Below are 17,697 nucleotides of genomic sequence, written 5' to 3'. Positions count from 1 at the left end.
GGAGCCAGCCAGGTATCCCTGAAAATAGTTTTAGGATTGCAGACCTTCTACGAGGGTCTCGGGGGCCTCTCGTAATCCCCAAACCACATTTGAGAGCCTCTAACTTAAAAGTTTTCAAATACTCTGTTGGAAGACGAGAGCTGAGGGTTCGTAAAAGTGAGCAGACAGAATGTTAAAGCAGAAGCCAATGTGTGCAGTCCCCTCACTCCTGGAAAGCAGGTGTCGCTGCTGTTTCGGTAAGATGAGGAATTAAGGAAAATGTGACTGACTTGGTCCACTTTCCATTAAAATCCATTTTGATCAGTTTTTAAACACTCAAAATGCCCTCCCCTCAAAACAACAACAACAACAACTAACCCTGGTTTTATCTTTTCTCCCCTTCACATCAGCCAGGAAATAGAATCCTCTAGAGAGAGGAAATGAACACTAGTTTAGACAACTTCAGACAGAAGGAAGACACCTGGGGTTTCATGCTCTCTAGCTCTGGGGCCTTGAGCAGGTCGCAGCTTTTCCAGTCCCGGTTGTTGGACCTGTGAAAGGGCCCACCTCCCCCAGACAACGGCAGGTGGTTTGAGATACGGAGTGTAGCTGTTGGCCTGTGTGCCCTAAAGCCCTCTCTAGGAGTTACTTATGATGATGATTATATTATTATGGTTCTAAGACTGCTCACAGGACACGCAAACCTTCCCTTCTAAGTGGAGAGAATGCCCACTATTCTTTCCCCATCAGTGTGTCCCAAAGTCCTTGTCCAGGTAAGTTCTTGCAGGCTGCTGTGGGCAGTCCCCAGGTGAGCATCGTACTCTAGGCTCTGGAAAGCTTCCCAAGGCCAGACACAATTCCTCTAATGCATGGGCTGTCAGGTTCCCCTCTGTGCAAACCTCCAAAGGCGGAGGAGAGGCTCTGCCAGAAACAGTTCAGGGGACGCATAGACAAGCCTCAACTTCCCTCACTCCCTCCGCTCCAAGGAAATTCTCTAACGGTGTTAAGCCAAGAATTATTGCAGTGAAGCCTGCATAGAAATGGGAATGGTGTGGCTGCAGCCAGAGCCACTCCCACTGACGTATCAGAGGTAGAGGGACAGCCTTCAGCGAGCAGGATGGATGGTGAAGTCCATTTGCCTTGGTTCAGGTTCCCAACACACTCCTGAAGTTGGAGAATGCAGTTTGGACGGTCGGGAGTGAATGATAACATCTGACGTAGCTGTGACCTAGAAAAGACCCAGAGGGCAGGAAATTTCAGTGGAAAGTCACTTAAAAAGCAAAAAGCAACCAGAAGTAACTTGGCTAAATTAGGCTTCATGAGTATAAGATTAAACATTGGCATGTTTAGAAATTCCCAGTCCCCAAGTTAATAAAACCAGGGTCGTGAGAATTCTCCTCGCTTTACCATCTGCATTTACCAACCCACCCAACCTCCTCCAATTGCTAGAAAAACATTGCTTGGAGAACAGAAAAACTGTCCTTTAGCAACAGAACATTTGAATCTTACCTCGGGTAGGACTTGAATTCAACATCTGGAGACGTATTCCTGTTCACATGTGTTCTAGAATCTTCTCATTGAAGTCAAGTCATCTGGACAGATAAAATTGCCCAAACACAAAAAGTTTCATTTCCCTTTCCTTCTATATATAAAACAAAGTGTCTTGCATTCTGCTAAAATAATGAGTAAGAAGTTAATAAGTAAAATCTTAATTTAATAAAAAAATTAATGTGGTTTTCCACTAAGTATCTTTGTCTCTCCTTTCTCCTTCCTGTCTAGCCTTGAAGGCCTCGCCTTCTAAAAAACGTTGCAACTCCATCGCTGCGCTGAAGGCAACCTCGCAAGAGATCGTGTCCTCAATTAGCCAGGAGTGGAAGGACGAGAAGCGTGACTTGCTGACTGAAGGGCAGAGTTTCAGCAGCCTTGACGAAGAAGGTAAAGACACGTAACTTAAAAAAAAAGAAGAAAAGAAGTCCTTCTGATTTGGTTCATATAGATGACGTAATTCACAGTAGAACAGTGAGAGTATACCTGCTGTAAGAAACAAGGTGGGGAGGGACACATGGCTGGCTCTCAGTGGAGCATGCCACTGTTGATCTCGGGGTTGTGAGTTCAAGCCCCACGTTGGGCATAGAACTTGAAAGAAAGAAAGAAAGAGAGAGAGGGGGAGAGAGAGAGAGAGAGAGAGAGAAAGAAAGAAAGAAAAAGAAAGAAAGAAAGAAACCAAGTCTATTAACTCATACTCAAAAGAGTATGACACAGTTACTACAAATTTTTAAAACACATAAATAATATGTAGTTGATAGTAAAAAAAAAAAAAAGTTGGAAGATATACCAAGATATTTAGAAATAAAGATCCAAAGCCCCACTACTGGGAGGTAACAAATCTGAACATCTTTCGGTTTTTACTATTGGACCTTGTTCTGTGCATGCATACAGGTGTGTGTGTGTGTGTGTGTGTGTGTGTGTGTGTGTGTTTCAGATGCACATATGTACTATATACATATGTATATACACACCCTTATACGTATCTATACAATGTAACAATGAATTATCCATTTACTTAGGTCTTTAATGAGTTTAATAAAAGTTTTACAGCTTTCCTCTCGCCTGTCCTATACACCTCCCTTTTGTTAGATTTATTCTCAAATGGATATAGAGATAGAGACATAGACGTGTATTTTTGGTCTTTTCAAATAGTGTCTTTTTAAGACTTGGGTTTTCTGGCTGTTTCTTGCTCCTGTGTAGCCCTCCCTTCTTTTCCTTCCTTGCTCACCTGCCAGCTAGGACTCCTAGAACAATGATGAGTACAAGTGGTGATAGTGGGCAGCCTTGCCTTGTCCTGATTTTAAAGGGAATGCCTCTCGTGTTTCACTGTTGAGAAAGAAGTTTGCTGTATTTGATACCAGTAATCGGGTCAAGGAAGTACCTTTTTATTCCCGGTTTGCTAAAAGTTTTTATCAGGAGTGAGTGTTGAATTTTATCACATACGTTTCCTTGTTTGTGTACTTGATCATGAGGCTTTTTTCTCTTCTAATCCTAGAAGAGGAAATGACATTTTAGACGTTGTTTTTTTATCACTATGTTCTTTTGGGAATCCCAACACTTCCTGAAAATTTCTTCTCCTTCGATTAGATTTGATCTCTTCTTGGGCTTTCCTTTCCTCGAGAGTGGTTGGAGTAGGGTGTAATTCCTGTTCCCTTCGATAGCGCCTATCCACCTGTGTCATGTGGGGTTTCCTTCTTTCTCATCTTCCATCCATCCACCCAGATTTAGTGCTTTCGGCAAAAGAGTTCATGAACCGCCCTTGCTCCTCTCTCCCTAAGCCTCCCTGCTCCGGCATCTCCCCTACCACACGGCCTGGTCTTCTTAGAACACGCATAAGACGGCAGGCAAGGTGTCTGCGGTCCGGGAAATAGGATTAACTGATTTTTAAACTATTAGTTAAACTTTGAACTAGTGTGCACTGTATGACTGCTGAAGTTAAAGCAGCAAGTTCAGTTCTTAATCTGGGGGGGAGGAAGGGGGTATAACATATTCACTACATAACCCATTGCTTCATTTTTCAACGGACTTTACCCAAAAAGGCCTCTGAAGGTCAAAGAAAAACCTACTGAGCATATTCTTTGAAAATGTTAACGTACTATTTTTAAAATGAGTTTATCCGGATAGTTTTCTCAATGTACAGAGTTTGCTGCAGTGTTTGGCCGTTTTATAATGCTCTGTACTTGGGGGCTTCCCTTTTCATAGTGCACCAAGTCATCGCCAAATTCCCCTCGAGTTTTTAATCCTCTCTTCTGTGCCACTGTCAGTGTTCTGGGGTGTATTCATTTCCTCTTGCCATGTAGCAAATTACTCAGAACGTCAGCAGCTAAGTAGAACCTTCATTTATTAGCCCACTGTGTGTAAGTCAGAGTCTGGCAAGGCTCACCTCAGTTCTCTGGGCCCAGCTTATCAGGGTCTCAAAAACTGGGATCAAGGTGTTAGCTGGGCTGCATTCTCATCTGAAAGTGCTGGAGAAGAATCCTCCTCCAAGGTCATCACGTGGTTGGCAGAATTCACTTCCTGTGGTTGTAGGCCAGACGTCCCCATGCCTTCCTGTCTGATAGCTGTGGACCATGTCCAGCCCCACCAAGACCATCCACGTTCCTTGCCCGGCAGCCCCTTCCATCTTCACACCAAGACTTTCTTACAAATCAGTCCTTCTCACCCTTCAGATCTCTGACCTCCAGACGACAGATTTAAAAGGCTCAAGTGATTAGGCCAGGCCCACCTGGATAGTATCCTCTTTGACTAACTTGAAGTTAACCGATTAATAACCTTAGTTACATCTGCAAAATTCCTTTTGCCCTGTAAGATGCAGTAATCACAGGAGTCCTATCATGTTTACCAGTTCCACCCACACTCAAGCGTGCGGGTCACTGGGGATCATCCTAGAATTCTGTCCACCATGCTAGTTTTTTTAAAAAAAACCAAAGGATATAAGAGCTTGAGGAAACAGCTGTCTGCTTCAGAGAGCTCCTTAAAGATTGGGGCTCAGCTCCCCAGTGCCTGGCCCAAGTCCCTGGACAGATTGTGTCTCTCTGTGTTGTATCACTCACGTAGTCTCTGGCTCATGAAGTCAAGACCAGAGTCTCCGTGAGCCTTTCTAGTCCAGCTCCATCTGCCTTAAGTTGAGTAGCAATTCATTAAACTCTGAAGGCAGGTTATTTTTCAGATGCACTTTTCACCATGATTGAGCATGTGAGTATTTTCCTCTGTATTTAATAAGAAGGTGGAGCCAAGTATATTAAAGATCGCTAGCCAGCTGTTGTATTACATTGAAGCCTTTCTAATTTTTGCATGTAGAGCACTTCAGTTACTTGTGTTTTTATACTATTACCATCTGTTATTCATCACGGCAATAATTTGTTTTTTTAAAGATTTTTTATTTATGCGACAGAGAGAGACAGCCAGTGAGAGAGGGAACACAAGCAGGGGGAGTGGGAGAGGAAGAAGCAGGCTCATAGCGGAAGAGCCTGATGTGGGGCTCGATCCCATAACGCTGGGATCACGCCCTGAGCCGAAGGCAGACACTTAACGACTGTGCCACCCAGGCGCCCCGGCAATAATTTATTTTGACCTGAATCAGAGGCAAAGCTGCACCATCCCACACGTTTTAAAGTGTGTCCAGTCTCCTGGTCTGGAGTCCAGCCCTTCTGTGCCTACACCCCGCGCTGTACTCCTCCGTCTACACCTCTTCAAACCCCAAATCCATAGCCTCGCTCATGCAATAGTGCCTATTAGGACTGTTTTCCATTCATACGCTTCCTAAAAATGCATAATTTTGAGCCTGTCATTGCCTGTAAAGGAATCCCAGAAGCACCTTAAAGTTGTGTTGTATTTATTATCGTCTGTCTTAGTTGAGTTTAGGGGAATCTAAATTGAGAAGGATTAAAAAGAATCCACAGTCCAGCATGGTGACTTTAGTTAACAAAAGTCTATTGTATATTTGAAAGTTGCTAAGAGAGTAGATCCTAAAAATTCTCATTGCAGGAAAAAGATGTTGTAACTGTATGTGGTCATGGGTGTTCGCTAGCTCATGGTGGTCATCTCACAGTATATATGGTGGACACCTAGAATTAATACACTGTCTGTAGCAATTATATTTCATAAAAATTTAAAAATAAAATATCTCCCTAGGTTTAAAAAAAAAAGTGTGAGCGCAGCTACAAAATTTGACGGACAGGACTCATGCATAACTATTATGTCCACCGCACTCTCGCATGGGGCACTTGCGTGTGTATTTTTAAAGCAAGTCTGTTCTTGGTGACTGGATCTGTCACTAAAACACTATCTCTGACAGGCTGGGCAATAAGGGGTACGAATTTGTCCAATGTTTAGGTGAGGATGATTAAAAATGATCTCCCAATAAGAAAAAGAAAGAATCCACACAGAGAGAGTGGGCGTGAGTCACACTGTTCAGCCTTGAATATTCTGCTTTCCTGCATAAGTATTTTTGCAGGCACCCACATTTTATTTTTTTTTAAGATGTCATTTATTTATTTGACAGCGCAAGCAGGGGAAGCGGCATGCAGAGGGAGAGGGAGAAGCAGGCTCCTCTCGGAGAAGGGAGCCCTCCGTGGGGCTTGATCCCAGGACCCTGGGATCATGACCTGAGCCGAAGGCAGATTCTTAACCAACTGAGCCACCCAGGCACCCCAGGCACCCCAGGCACCTACATTTTAAAAAGGAAATAGGAGTTTTCTCTTTTTTTTTTTTTTAAGATTATATTGATTTATTCAACAGAGATAGAGACAGCCAGCGAGAGAGGGAACACAAGCAGGGGGAGTGGGAGAGGAAGAAGCAGGCTCATAGCGGAGGAGCCTGATGTGGGGCTCGATCCCAGAACGCCGGGATCACGCCCTGAGCCGAAGGCAGACGCTTAACCGCTGTGCCACCGAGGCGCCCCGAGTTTTCTCATTTTTAAAAAAGCAACCTTGGCTCTTAAAATAGGAGGCCAAGAAGTTCCATGGATGATGTTCAAAGATGTGTATGGGCACAAAGGGGGTTAAGAGATGGCTGGCTGGGGCACCTAGGTGGCTCAGTCAGTTAAGCATCCGCCTTCAGCTCAGGTCATGATCGCAGGGTCCTGGGATCGAGCCCCAAGCTGGGCTTTCTGCTGAGCAGGGAGCCTGCTTCTGCCTCTCCCTCCGCCCCTCCTCCCCTGCTCGTTCTCTCTCTCTCTCTCTCTCTCTTTCTCACTCTTGTTCTCACTCTCTCTCAAATAAATAAAATCTTTTTTAAAAAGAGAGAGAGAGCTGGCTGTTAGTCTGGGAAGCATTTGTTTCCTGGGTGTTAAAAAGTCGGAGTACTTAGATCTAAATTGAGGATGATAGATACGTGCATCTCCTGGGAGGGAAAGCAGGTTCCCTGTGTGTTTCTACATTTGCCAATCATCCTGCTAATCTCTGTTGAATTATCTCCTTAAGCTCCTTCAAGCTTTTTATGTCATCTTTTGAAACAGTAAATCACTTTATTAGGTTTTTAAAAGAACATTCATAATGTCGTTTCCATAAGCCATTTTGTAAATTAATGCCATTTCCTTTCCCGTTAACCTGTTTGCAAGAAGCTATTTTACTTGTCTGGGGCAGTTCAGAAGAGCAGAGTGAATTCATGATTTAATTTGCCACCTGATATGTAAAGCGAATGCTTTGGAGTGGATTGAAGTGATTACAGATCTGAAGGCAGCATTTATTACGGAGATTCACGCGTGTGTGTTGTGCTTTTGTTATCCAGCACTGGGATCCCGACACAGGCCGGACCTGGTGCCTAGCACCCCGTCACTGTTTGAAGCTGCTTCCTTGGCAACCACTATTTCGTCTTCTTCCTTATATGTCGATGAACATTGTCCGCACGACAGGACTGCGCTCTATTCAAACAGGTGAGAGTTAGCGCGATCAAATTACCAATCCAGCTGTTACCACACCAGCATCCCAGCTAGACGGGTATCTCTGAATTGAAAACATGCTGTCCCTAGCACCCAGGATGTGACTGTCACCTGCCCTGTAAGTAAAAGAAAGACAACATGCTTGATTATTTACTGTGGCAAGAAGCACGTCTGGGGGAAAAAACCTCCTTATTTTTCTCCACAGTTAATCATTATGTCCTATAGAAATTATATACTTGGTTCTAGGGAAGAAGACTGGTCTTTCATCATTTTTCTTCTAATAATTTCTTATGAATGGATTTTTTAAGCAAGTACTCTTGGTTAATATTGCCAATAGCAGCAAAAATATTTGAATATTCTCTTTTTGTTTGAGTGACCGTAGTGACTGTGATAGGCAGAATGATGGCCCCCCAAAGTTGTCCCTGTCCTCATCCCTGGAACCTGTGGACGTGTCGCCTTATATAGCAAAAGGGACTTTGCCAACACGATTAAAGATCCTGAGATGGGAAGGGTGTCTTGAAATATTCAGGGTGTCCCAATGAAATCACGGGGTCTTTTTAAAAATAGATATATATTGTCTTAGTAACACTCCAGTGGTAGACAACTTCATGCTTACGTTTCTTCATAGATCACTGAGTCACACAAAATTCAGAACCCACAAGGAAGCTACGAGTGTTTACATTAAATGTGTCCTTCCTAAAAATCCTTAACTGTATGTCAGTCTGTCCTCAAGCAGTGAAGTCTAATTATACACAGGGTCTTTGTCAGAGGAAGACAGGAAGATGAGAGTCAGAGAAAGAGAAGGGATTCCAGAAGCGGAGGGTGGAGAAAGACATTGGAAGGTGCCCCACGGCTGGCTTTGAAGTTGGAGGACGGGGCCGTGAGCCTGGGAATGCAGGCAGCCTCTAGACACCAGAAAAGACAAAGAAACAGATGCTCCCTTGGAGCCTTCACAGAGGAAGACAGCTCTTCCACACCTTGAATTTTAGGACTTCGGATCACCAGAGCTGCAAGATAGTAAGTTGTGTCATTTTAAGCCGCTAAGTTTATGATAATTTCTAATCTTACAGCAGCAATGGGCCACTAATGCGGGGACTCTCAGACATGTAATGGTTGAACATTTGAGTGTTGGGTGGGTACTGCGATTTCTTAAATAGAGAGTGGATTGGTTGTTAGATAGGCTTGCTTTTTGAACAAAACGTTGTCAGACATTGATTCCAATAATAGAAGATGCTGTCTTTGCAAAGAGATCACAGTGTTGTTGGTGGGCTCCGCTGTTCGATTTCCTCTCTTTCCGTATATGCGGTTTTGTGACCGGCTCCAGTCGCCGGGCAGGGACTACGGTGTATGTTCTTGATAATTATCCGTTAAATGGGAACTAGCTCTTGTTAGAAATCTAGCTCTCAAGAATCAAGGTCATATTTGTGTGGGCGAACTGCTTCTTACACGGTACGTCGTTTTTCACCTCCAGGAATACAGTGTGGCTCCCTTCCAGAAAGAGGACTCAGTACGGTAGACTCGTTTGTAACATGTGCATGTTTGCAGATTCTAGCGTGGCCTTTGGGCAAGTTAAGGTTTGGTCATTGGAGCATCTGTAGAAATTGGTTTCTGTTGCCATTCCCTTCCCTCTCCGCTAGATACAGGCTGGGGGGTGGGGAGCAGGTGAAGCAGCCCGCCTTGGTCTGGAGGAGTGAAACAGGTAACACGGTGAGCCATCCATCTTAGGGGGCTTCCGTTTAGATAGCTCGGCTGGAAGGGCCAACAAATCAGGCTCCATCATAAGCTCTTCAGCTCATCTGAACTGTAAAAGAAATGTGGTTAGCTTCCTTGGGTTAGAAGAATTTAATGTGACCTATACCTTACACTGCTATGTACCTTGAATGTTCGAATTTGTTACGTAAATTAGTCTAGCAACAGCTTTCCTATTTCTGGGGTAGAGCTAAACACCATTGTTTTGCTCTCAAATACAAATAGCGGCTCGAGAAATGTCTGGAAAGTCATAGTGGGCTCCTTGCAAGGTCAGAAACAATTCTGTGTGAAGCCATGGTGGTTTCTTACTGTTTGCTACTGTTCTCATTATCAGGGGCACATAACTGGATATGCTTGCTCTTAAGTTATTTTCTAGAGTTTTCAGCACAAGAATAAAAGGGTTTTTTGCTTGTCTTTTGGTTTTGGTTTTGGTTTTTGGGGTTTTTTGATGGCAGTGGTTGTGGGTCAATATCCAGACTCTTGGCCAGGAGTATTCAGTTCTTGGGTGTTCATAAGGTTCCCCCACCATCCGGAACCGCCTCCGTCCTGACCGCTGTGGGGGCGACCTCTGCATGCTCCTGGACTGTGGTATAATTCTTGGTACTTTTATTTATGATGATACTGGTTTTCGTATATATTTGGATGGGAAAAACATTAGTGTTATCTGCGGTATTTTTCCCTTTCTCTTTTTGAAGTGACTTGAGATAAATCTCCCTTGGCATTGTATCTCCAAGTTGTAATTTCAAGATTTTCTTTATTTATTTTCGCACGTGCACACACGCAAGAGAGAGAGAAGGGGGGGGACGCATGCACAAGGGGAGAGGCAGAGCAAGGAGCCTGATGCAGGACTCAATCCCAGGACCCCAAGATCATGACCTGAGCTGAAAGCAGACGTTTAACAGACTGAGCCACCCAGGTGCCTCTCCCAGTTGTCATTTGATATGTTATATTTAGCTGACAGTCGGGTTCAGTTACAAGAACAAGAAGCCACCCGGTCTTAAGCAGAAAGGGATTTGATACAAGGAATTAGGTGCTTGCGAAGTCCGTGAAAAGGCTCTGGGCTGGACATCAGGAAATCACTCCTAGATGACACCACTGAACTGGCCCACCGACAGCCCTACAGCCGTGGCCACAACCAAGCAGGTGCCCTGCCATTGGAACACAAGCCAGTGAGAAGCATTTTGGTGACCCCAGAATGTTTTTAAAATAAGCCATCATTTAAAAATCAAGCAGTGTCACTAAAATACCCAGGTCCTTTTGAAAAATCACTAGTTTGGGCCCCACTTGGCTCTGTGGCCTCTCAGCATTTACCAGTGGAGGGGAGAAGCATGGAACCTTCTGCTTGTTCATCGGTGAGGTTGCCTACCTGCCCCCCTGGGCACTTCTGATTGTAGCCTGGAGAGAGAAGATAAGCCAAAGGCATGCCTCCCATCTTAACCACTGCCTTAGTCAATCGTAAGGAGAAGGTGCAAAAAAGACACAGGTGCTCAGGAGAAATTAATAGCGTGTGAACTCCTGGGGATCAGTATCCTTACCTCCCCCCACCATGCCCAACCCGAATTATTCAACAGGGAGACCTTACCAGCAAACTGAATAGAAGTTGTCATACTTTCTAGCATTTTTTTTCCCCATTAGAGCCCTCCTAGACCTATGTGGGGTCTCTTGAGAAGATAAACAAACATGATTCTAAGTCTCTTCTGGCCTACTAAGTTTCCAACCTAATCCAAATAGCCTGGAAAGGAAATGAGTTGAATATTGATGTTCTAATTCACATGTTAGGTTTTTCTATCTCTGAGTCGTTTTTCTGTGAAGGCAGGGTGTCCTGTTTTTTCCGTTTCAACACTAAGCCCTACGTATCTGCCCTTAAATAAGCCGTAAATACTTCAATAGCAGGTGTCATTCTGTCAGTCTTTTTAGAATCCTTAACTCTGAAAGGTGCCGATTAGTGCCGGGCTGTCTCCACACCTAAATTATATATTGCTGTGGGAAAACTGCTGTCTCTTCAAATTATTCCCATTTTTTAGGGATTATTCTTTGTAACTGCAAAAACTCTGATAATAATCTGTTCTTTTTTTTTTTTTTTAAGTGTGCTCCAAAAATTGAGTAGGAAGCAAAGAAAAAATAGTATTTTTAAAGCATATATTTAACCGGATGATCGGGAGGACCTGTTTTCATGCTCCACTGGACAGCTCAGTATTAGAGCTTGAAGTTCATAGACATGGAGGCAATGTGTTGTGGGTACATCCTTCCTGGTCAGAGGGTGGGATTTAAATCCTGCGTTTTCGATCCTTGAATTCGTCTTTCCTAGTAAGAGCTCTTTTCTTTCAGAGGAGGTATAAATTGAGCACTAAGAAATACAGAGGAAACGTGTTTTATCTCAAAGTTAAGAACACTCTAGTGTGGAAATTCACTACACGCGTGACTATGAATCCTTTTCGTGATTTCCTGCACCGCTGGGAGCAAAGCTGATGCTCTGATCGTGCCTGAGTATGGAAAACCCCACTGCATGCGTCCCAGCATACTTACAGCTTCCCCATCAAGCCTGCCTTTACCTTCATGCCCTGGCCGGCCTCCTGTTTTCCTAGTGACTGTTTCCAATACCTGGCTTCCCCAGGAGGCATGTGGAGTGTTCTAAGAAGCGCATTTATGTCAGAGGAGATGCCACTGTCATTTGCAAGAGAAGGACAGCTGGCAGAGGCACCCTAAGGGATAAGTCCGGATCGTGGATCTCCGGGGCTGACCCCAGGGATCTGCAGTTCTGTGCACTTTTCTTCCTGCTCTTAGAGTCTCATAAACCCGGGAGAGGAGTGGAGCCGGGGTGGAGGGACCCGTTATCTTACCGACTTGTCTAAAAGACACGTGCGTTCTGTGACACACTGCCACAAGGTCACACGGTGTGCTAGTAGGATGTAACTGGAACACAGGGCTCTGGGGCCCAAGCCTCCGTTCTCTCCGCCATACCACCCTTTGACTAACAGCATCCTGTCCTTCCGCTCTTGTCCTTGCCGTGTGTGCCGTGCACAGACGGGTGATGCGCCCAGTGTTCCTAACATGAATGCTGCCTCCAGAACCGAGCGACCTTTTTGCTGCTTAACGACTAAAGTATTTCTGTTAGACAAAGTGGCGTGCTTATGAATGCCTGCCCGTGATGTTTGTTCTAGAAGTTGTTGGCTAAGTTTGCTTATTAAGAACATCATGGCGGGGGTGCCTGGGTGGTGCAGTCGCTTGAGCGTCCAACTATTGGTTTCAGCTCAGGTCATGATCCCAGGGTCGTGGGATCGAGCCCTGCATTGGGCTCTGTGCTCTGCATGGGGTCTGCTTGAGATTCTCTCTCCCCTTCACCCTCTGCCCCTCCCCTCCGTCTCAAATAAATAAATAAATCTTTTTTTTTTTTTAAAGAACATCATGGCTATGGAAACTTTTCTATCAAAGCAGTAGACAACTTCAAACCATCAATAATCATCTGATAATAATACTATAATAATAGCTAATTCTTGGACCTTATTAAGGGTCCGTGTTCAGGTCCTTCCATGCGTCAGAGGGATTTAATGCTCCCAGCAACCCTGTAAGGTCATCATATTTCTTACCTCCAGTTTGTGGATGAGGCATGCTCACAACATCGGGTCACTTCCCCGAGGTCAGATGGCTGCCAAGTGGAGCCATGGTTTCCAGGCGCAGCACAGATACAGAGCCTCAGCCCCTCACCCGCCGCCATCTCCCCTGTCGTCCCGTCTCAGACACTTGCCCTTGAAATGATGCTTTTCATGGAAATTTGGTAACCCCTACACAAGGTCTATTCTTCCTCGTCTGCTTTACCTTTTCTTTTTATGTGATTTTAAGTGTGGATTTTCCGCTCCTCAAGATGTTAGAGCCCGAGTGTTCAAACACTAAAAATATGACATACGAACTTAAATCCACAAGCGACCTGAAACAGCTCTTTCCTCGAGTTTTTATTTCCAGCTCTTCAAGTACACTTCATGGTTACATGATCATAGAGAAGAGACTTTTGTGAGATATGTTTCTGCTTGATTTCAAAAATCCCATATCTTCTGTTGACAAGGTAAGGTTACGAAGGGACATTTGTTGCTTATAAGATGAGGGGAGAAGAAGGTGGGTTGCCAGAACTTTCTGGTAATTCCGGTTCTCCAACCATAACCTTAATGGAGGGACAGCATATCATCTGTGGTGTCTCCTTGGCACAGGGCGGCTGCCTGCTGGTCCTGGATGTCATTCCGAGCCCTCCTGTGGGTGCTGGGGATTGAATCCCACCTCTGCAGACCCTTTGTGCTTTTATGGTTCTTAGTCTGCTGACTCCTACCTTGCAGACAGACCGTCGCCACCAGCATTCATCACCTCCGGCCAGGCCTTTCTCTTGCACACTCATCGTTATAAATCACCAGTTAAAGCATTAGCCCCCAAAGAGCCCCCTTTAGCTCTCTAACGTTGAGCAAGTTACTGTACCATTATGTGCCTCAGTGTCCTCACTTGTGAAATATGGATTATTATACTCCTGCCCCAAATGGTCGTTATAAAGACTGGTTGAGATAGTCATTGGAAAGCACTTATTTTGCCCCACCTGTACCTAGTAAGCACCATCAAAGTGTTTGTTAAAATAAAATAATCCAGTGATTCCATACCCAGCACCTTGCAGCTTCCCGTAAGTTCCACCATAAGGGGCAAGACTTAATTGTTTTGGTCAAAAGGCCATCATGGAACTTTACATCAAAAACCAGGGATGTACTGTATGGTGACTAACATAATATAATAAAAAAATATTATTATAATAAAAAAATAAATAAAAAATAAAATGACGTTAGAAATTGAAGAAGAAAAAAAAAAAAAAAGGCCATCTCGGAGTACTCTGTGAGTCAGCATCCAGTCAAGGAAATGGAAAACACACTTGGAATTTCAAACAAGAGTTTAGTAAAGAGAATTGGTTACCGAGTATAGCTGGACACGTGAAAGGCAACGTTCTAGAAACCCAGGTAGGTAACTCCAGGCAGGAGCTCCGGACATGCGCCCTGCCACTGTACAGAAGCCAGACTCCTGCAGGAGCACCCCCACCCCCCGCCAGGGACCAGCGGCCACCTGAAGAGTAGGGACATCAGAGGAGGACATCACTGACATTGCTGGGATAGTGGCCAGGCCACAGCTGTCGCCAGGGACTCTACCCTCAGAAGAAAGAAAGAAAAAATGAGAGAGAAGTGGACCAAAGGCTTCTCTCCTCCCGCCCCCTCATCTCCTGCCAAAGGAGCCTGAGGAAGGTAGTGTGCCGACGCCTGACCCCAGCATCGCAAGGCAGAGTCGAAACAAGTAAATGTAAATGACAGCCGCACAACACGGGGCAAAGAACAAGAAAGATGCGAGACCTCTTAAAAAAAGGATTACAAAGATCCAAGCTTGACAAAGGTAGAGTGTGCGGGCAGGAGCGGGAATCAGTGTAGACTCTAGACAGTAAAAGGAATCACAGAGCCAATTTATTACCATGCCAATAGAATAACAGTATGTCAAATAGCTGTAATTTTTTTAATCATCTGTGTAATGGGAGACCCCAGTCTTCACCAGCAAGTCTGTCCAACCGTCGATAACCGTTTCCCGGGTTCTGCGCTGGAGCAGATGCTGGTTATAAATACTCCTAGAAATGTCTCTGCTAATCGCAGGCGCACGGGATAGATAAAAAGGTTCTTCAGCTCACGAAGTCCACAGAGAGGTTAGTAAGCCCGGGGAATCCAGGTGAGACCCCCTCTGACAGGGCAGCAGATACATTTTGAGGGCAGGCTATCTGTCACCCGTGCCCTAGCAAGACATTTTTACTTTATTGCCAGTAATACTCCCCACACCCCATCTCATCAACTGAATATAACTCAGTCTGGAGTAAACACGCATGAGGGACTGTGGAGATGGTGTCACTTTCTTCCTTCTGACAACGAAGAAAAGGATTTAGTCAACTTTTTTCCCCAGTGGCAGGAAACTAGGTCACCAAGCAAATGAGGATATATGTTTGGGGGAGAAGAACTCTCCTCGGGATCCTGAAGCAAAACCCTGCCTGGTCACCCGGCCTCCCGAGAGAAGATCTCATTTGGGGAATTAGGACCATTTGAGGCCTGCTGGGATGACAGGCGATTCTACGAGTGGTGTCACATCCCTTTCCCGTTGTGACTGAGGCACCTGCAGAGAAAATTAGAGCTTGATAGAAGCTTCATAATATTCCTGTTGGCTTAGCTTCCCCTCCCCAACCCCAGCAAAATAAAAAATAAAAAAAGGATTTACATCACATAGTCTGCACCTGGATTTTACTGGATGCCTTTTTTCCCTCTTTTGACAAATCGTAGAATTGCTTCTGAAGTGATTAGCTTTTCAAATGATCCTTCATATATTTTGGCATGGGCAGGAAATTGAAGTGAATTTCTCAAATATCTGACATTTTATGAGGAATAATTTAGGATTCAGCATTAATTCAGAGAACACTCACAGTTTCTTCCTCCATCTTTTATTCATTTCTTCATAAATTCGACAAATATTCATTGAGCCCCAAACACGCCAGACATAGTGCTAGGGGCACACGTGATTCCTCTCCTCCTGGAGATCAGAGTCTAAGTGGGGAATATGCGGGGCGCCTGGGTGGCTCAGTCAGCTGAGCCTCTGACTCGTGGTTTCAGCTTAGGTCATGATCTCAGGGTCGTGGAATCAAGCCCCATGTCCAGCTCCGCACTCAGCAGGGAGTTGGCTTAGGGTTCACTCTCCTTCCACCCTCTGCCCCTCACCCCTCATGCTCACATATACTTGCTCTCTCTCCCTCTCCCATAAATGAATGAATGAATGAACGAATGAAGGAACGAGCATTGGGGTGCATATGGCCCTTCATTTCACTACATCTGTATCATTGGAGTAAATACCCAGTAGTGCAATTGCTGGGTCATAGGGTAGTTCTATTTTTAACTTTTTGAGGGATCTCTACACTGTTTTCCAAACTGGCTGTACCAACTTGCATTCCAGCCAACAGTGTAAGAGGGATCCCCTTTCTCCACGTCCTCCCCAACATTTGTTCTTTCTTGCCCTGTCCATTTTTGCCATTCTGACTGGCATAAGGTGGTATCTCAATGTGGTTTTGATTTGAATTTCCCTGATGGCTAATGATGTTGAGCATTTTTTCATGTGTCTGTTAGCCATTTGTATGTCTTCATTGGAAAAATGTCTGTTCATATCTTCTGCCCATTTTTTGATTTGATTATTTGTTTCTTGGGTATTGAGTTTGAGAAATTCTTTATAGATCTTGGATACCGACCTTTTATCTGTAGTGTTATTTGCAAATATCTTCTCCCATTCCGTGGGTTGCCTCTTTGTTTTGTTGACTGTTTCCTTTGCTGTGCAGAAGAGTTTATCTTGATGAAGTCCCAAAAGTTCATTTTTGCTTTTGTTTCCCTTGCCTTTGGAGATGTGTCATGAGAGAAGTTGCTGTGGCCGATGTTGGATGGGACTGGAGGAGATTATGCTAAGTGAAATAAATCAAGCAGAGAAAGCCAATTATCATATGGTTTCACTCATTTGTGGAACATAAGGAATAGCAGAGAGATCGGTAGGAGAAGGAAGGGAATAATGAAGGGGGGGTAAACAGAAGGGGGAATGAACCATGAGAGACTGTGGACTCTGGGAAACAAACTGAGGGCTTCAAAGGGGAGGGGGTGGGGGATGGGGTAGCCCGGTGATGGGTGCTAAGGAGGGCACGTATTGCATGGAGCACTGGGTGTTATATGCAAACAATGAATCATGGAACACTACGTCAAAAACTAATGATGTACTGTATGGTGACTAACATTTAAAAAAAGGGAGAATTACGCATTGTAGAGTATTTAGATTTTTGTTTTTACTGAGGTGTGATTCACACGTAACATTATTTTAGTTTCAAGTGGACAACCTAATGGTTTGATAATTATGCATATTGCAACACGGTCACCGAAATAAGTCTAGGTACCATCTGTCACCGTACAAAGTTGCCCAAAAAATTTTTTTCTCGTGATGAGAACTTTTAAGATTTACTCTCTTCACAATTTTCAAGGTCGCCCTACAGTATTGTTGCCGTGCTGTGAACATGCTGAAACATTATATCCCCACCCTCATGACTTACTTTTATAACTGGAAGTTTGTAGCTCTAGACCCCTGTCACCCATTTCAGCCGACCCTCGACCCCCCTCCCCCCGGAAACCACCACTGTATTCTCCGTATCTATGACTTCTGTGTGTGTGTTTTGCTTTCGTTTAGATTCCACATGTAAACGAGATCATCCAGTCTGACTTATTTCACTTTGACATAATACCCTCAAGGTCCACCCGTGTTGTTGCAAATGGCATGATTTCATTCTTTTCTTTTTTTTATTTTTTATGGCTGAGTAATACATTTTTTTTTATGAACTAGTACGTGGTAATATTTCTAGGTGCCTTTTGTGCATAAAGATTTTTTTTAATGGATCCAATGTATGGACAAGTCGTATTGGGGAAAAAAAAGTGGCAGAATGTTGGCCAACTGTGGATTGCCTAACTTAT

At 44.4% G+C, this 17,697-nt stretch overlaps 1 protein-coding gene across 14 annotated transcripts in view; it reads left to right on the top strand.

Annotated features, from left to right (window-relative positions):
• Window positions 1-17,697, top strand: part of PIP5K1B (phosphatidylinositol-4-phosphate 5-kinase type 1 beta) — a 298,246-nt gene that overhangs the window by 214,339 nt on the left and 66,210 nt on the right. For all 14 annotated transcript variants that reach the window (XM_040620276.1, XM_040620265.1, XM_040620269.1 and 11 more), the window contains 2 exons: window positions 1,759-1,914; window positions 7,258-7,402. In XM_040620276.1, the coding sequence (XP_040476210.1) occupies window positions 1,759-1,914; window positions 7,258-7,402 (301 nt within the window). The remainder of the gene's footprint in view (window positions 1-1,758; window positions 1,915-7,257; window positions 7,403-17,697) is intronic.

The sequence above is a fragment of the Ursus maritimus genome, unplaced genomic scaffold (genome assembly GCF_017311325.1).
Source record: "Ursus maritimus isolate PB19 unplaced genomic scaffold, ASM1731132v1 scaffold_34, whole genome shotgun sequence".
Classification (NCBI taxonomy): Eukaryota; Metazoa; Chordata; class Mammalia; order Carnivora; family Ursidae; genus Ursus; species Ursus maritimus.
This window is presented reverse-complemented; position numbering and strand designations above follow the sequence as displayed.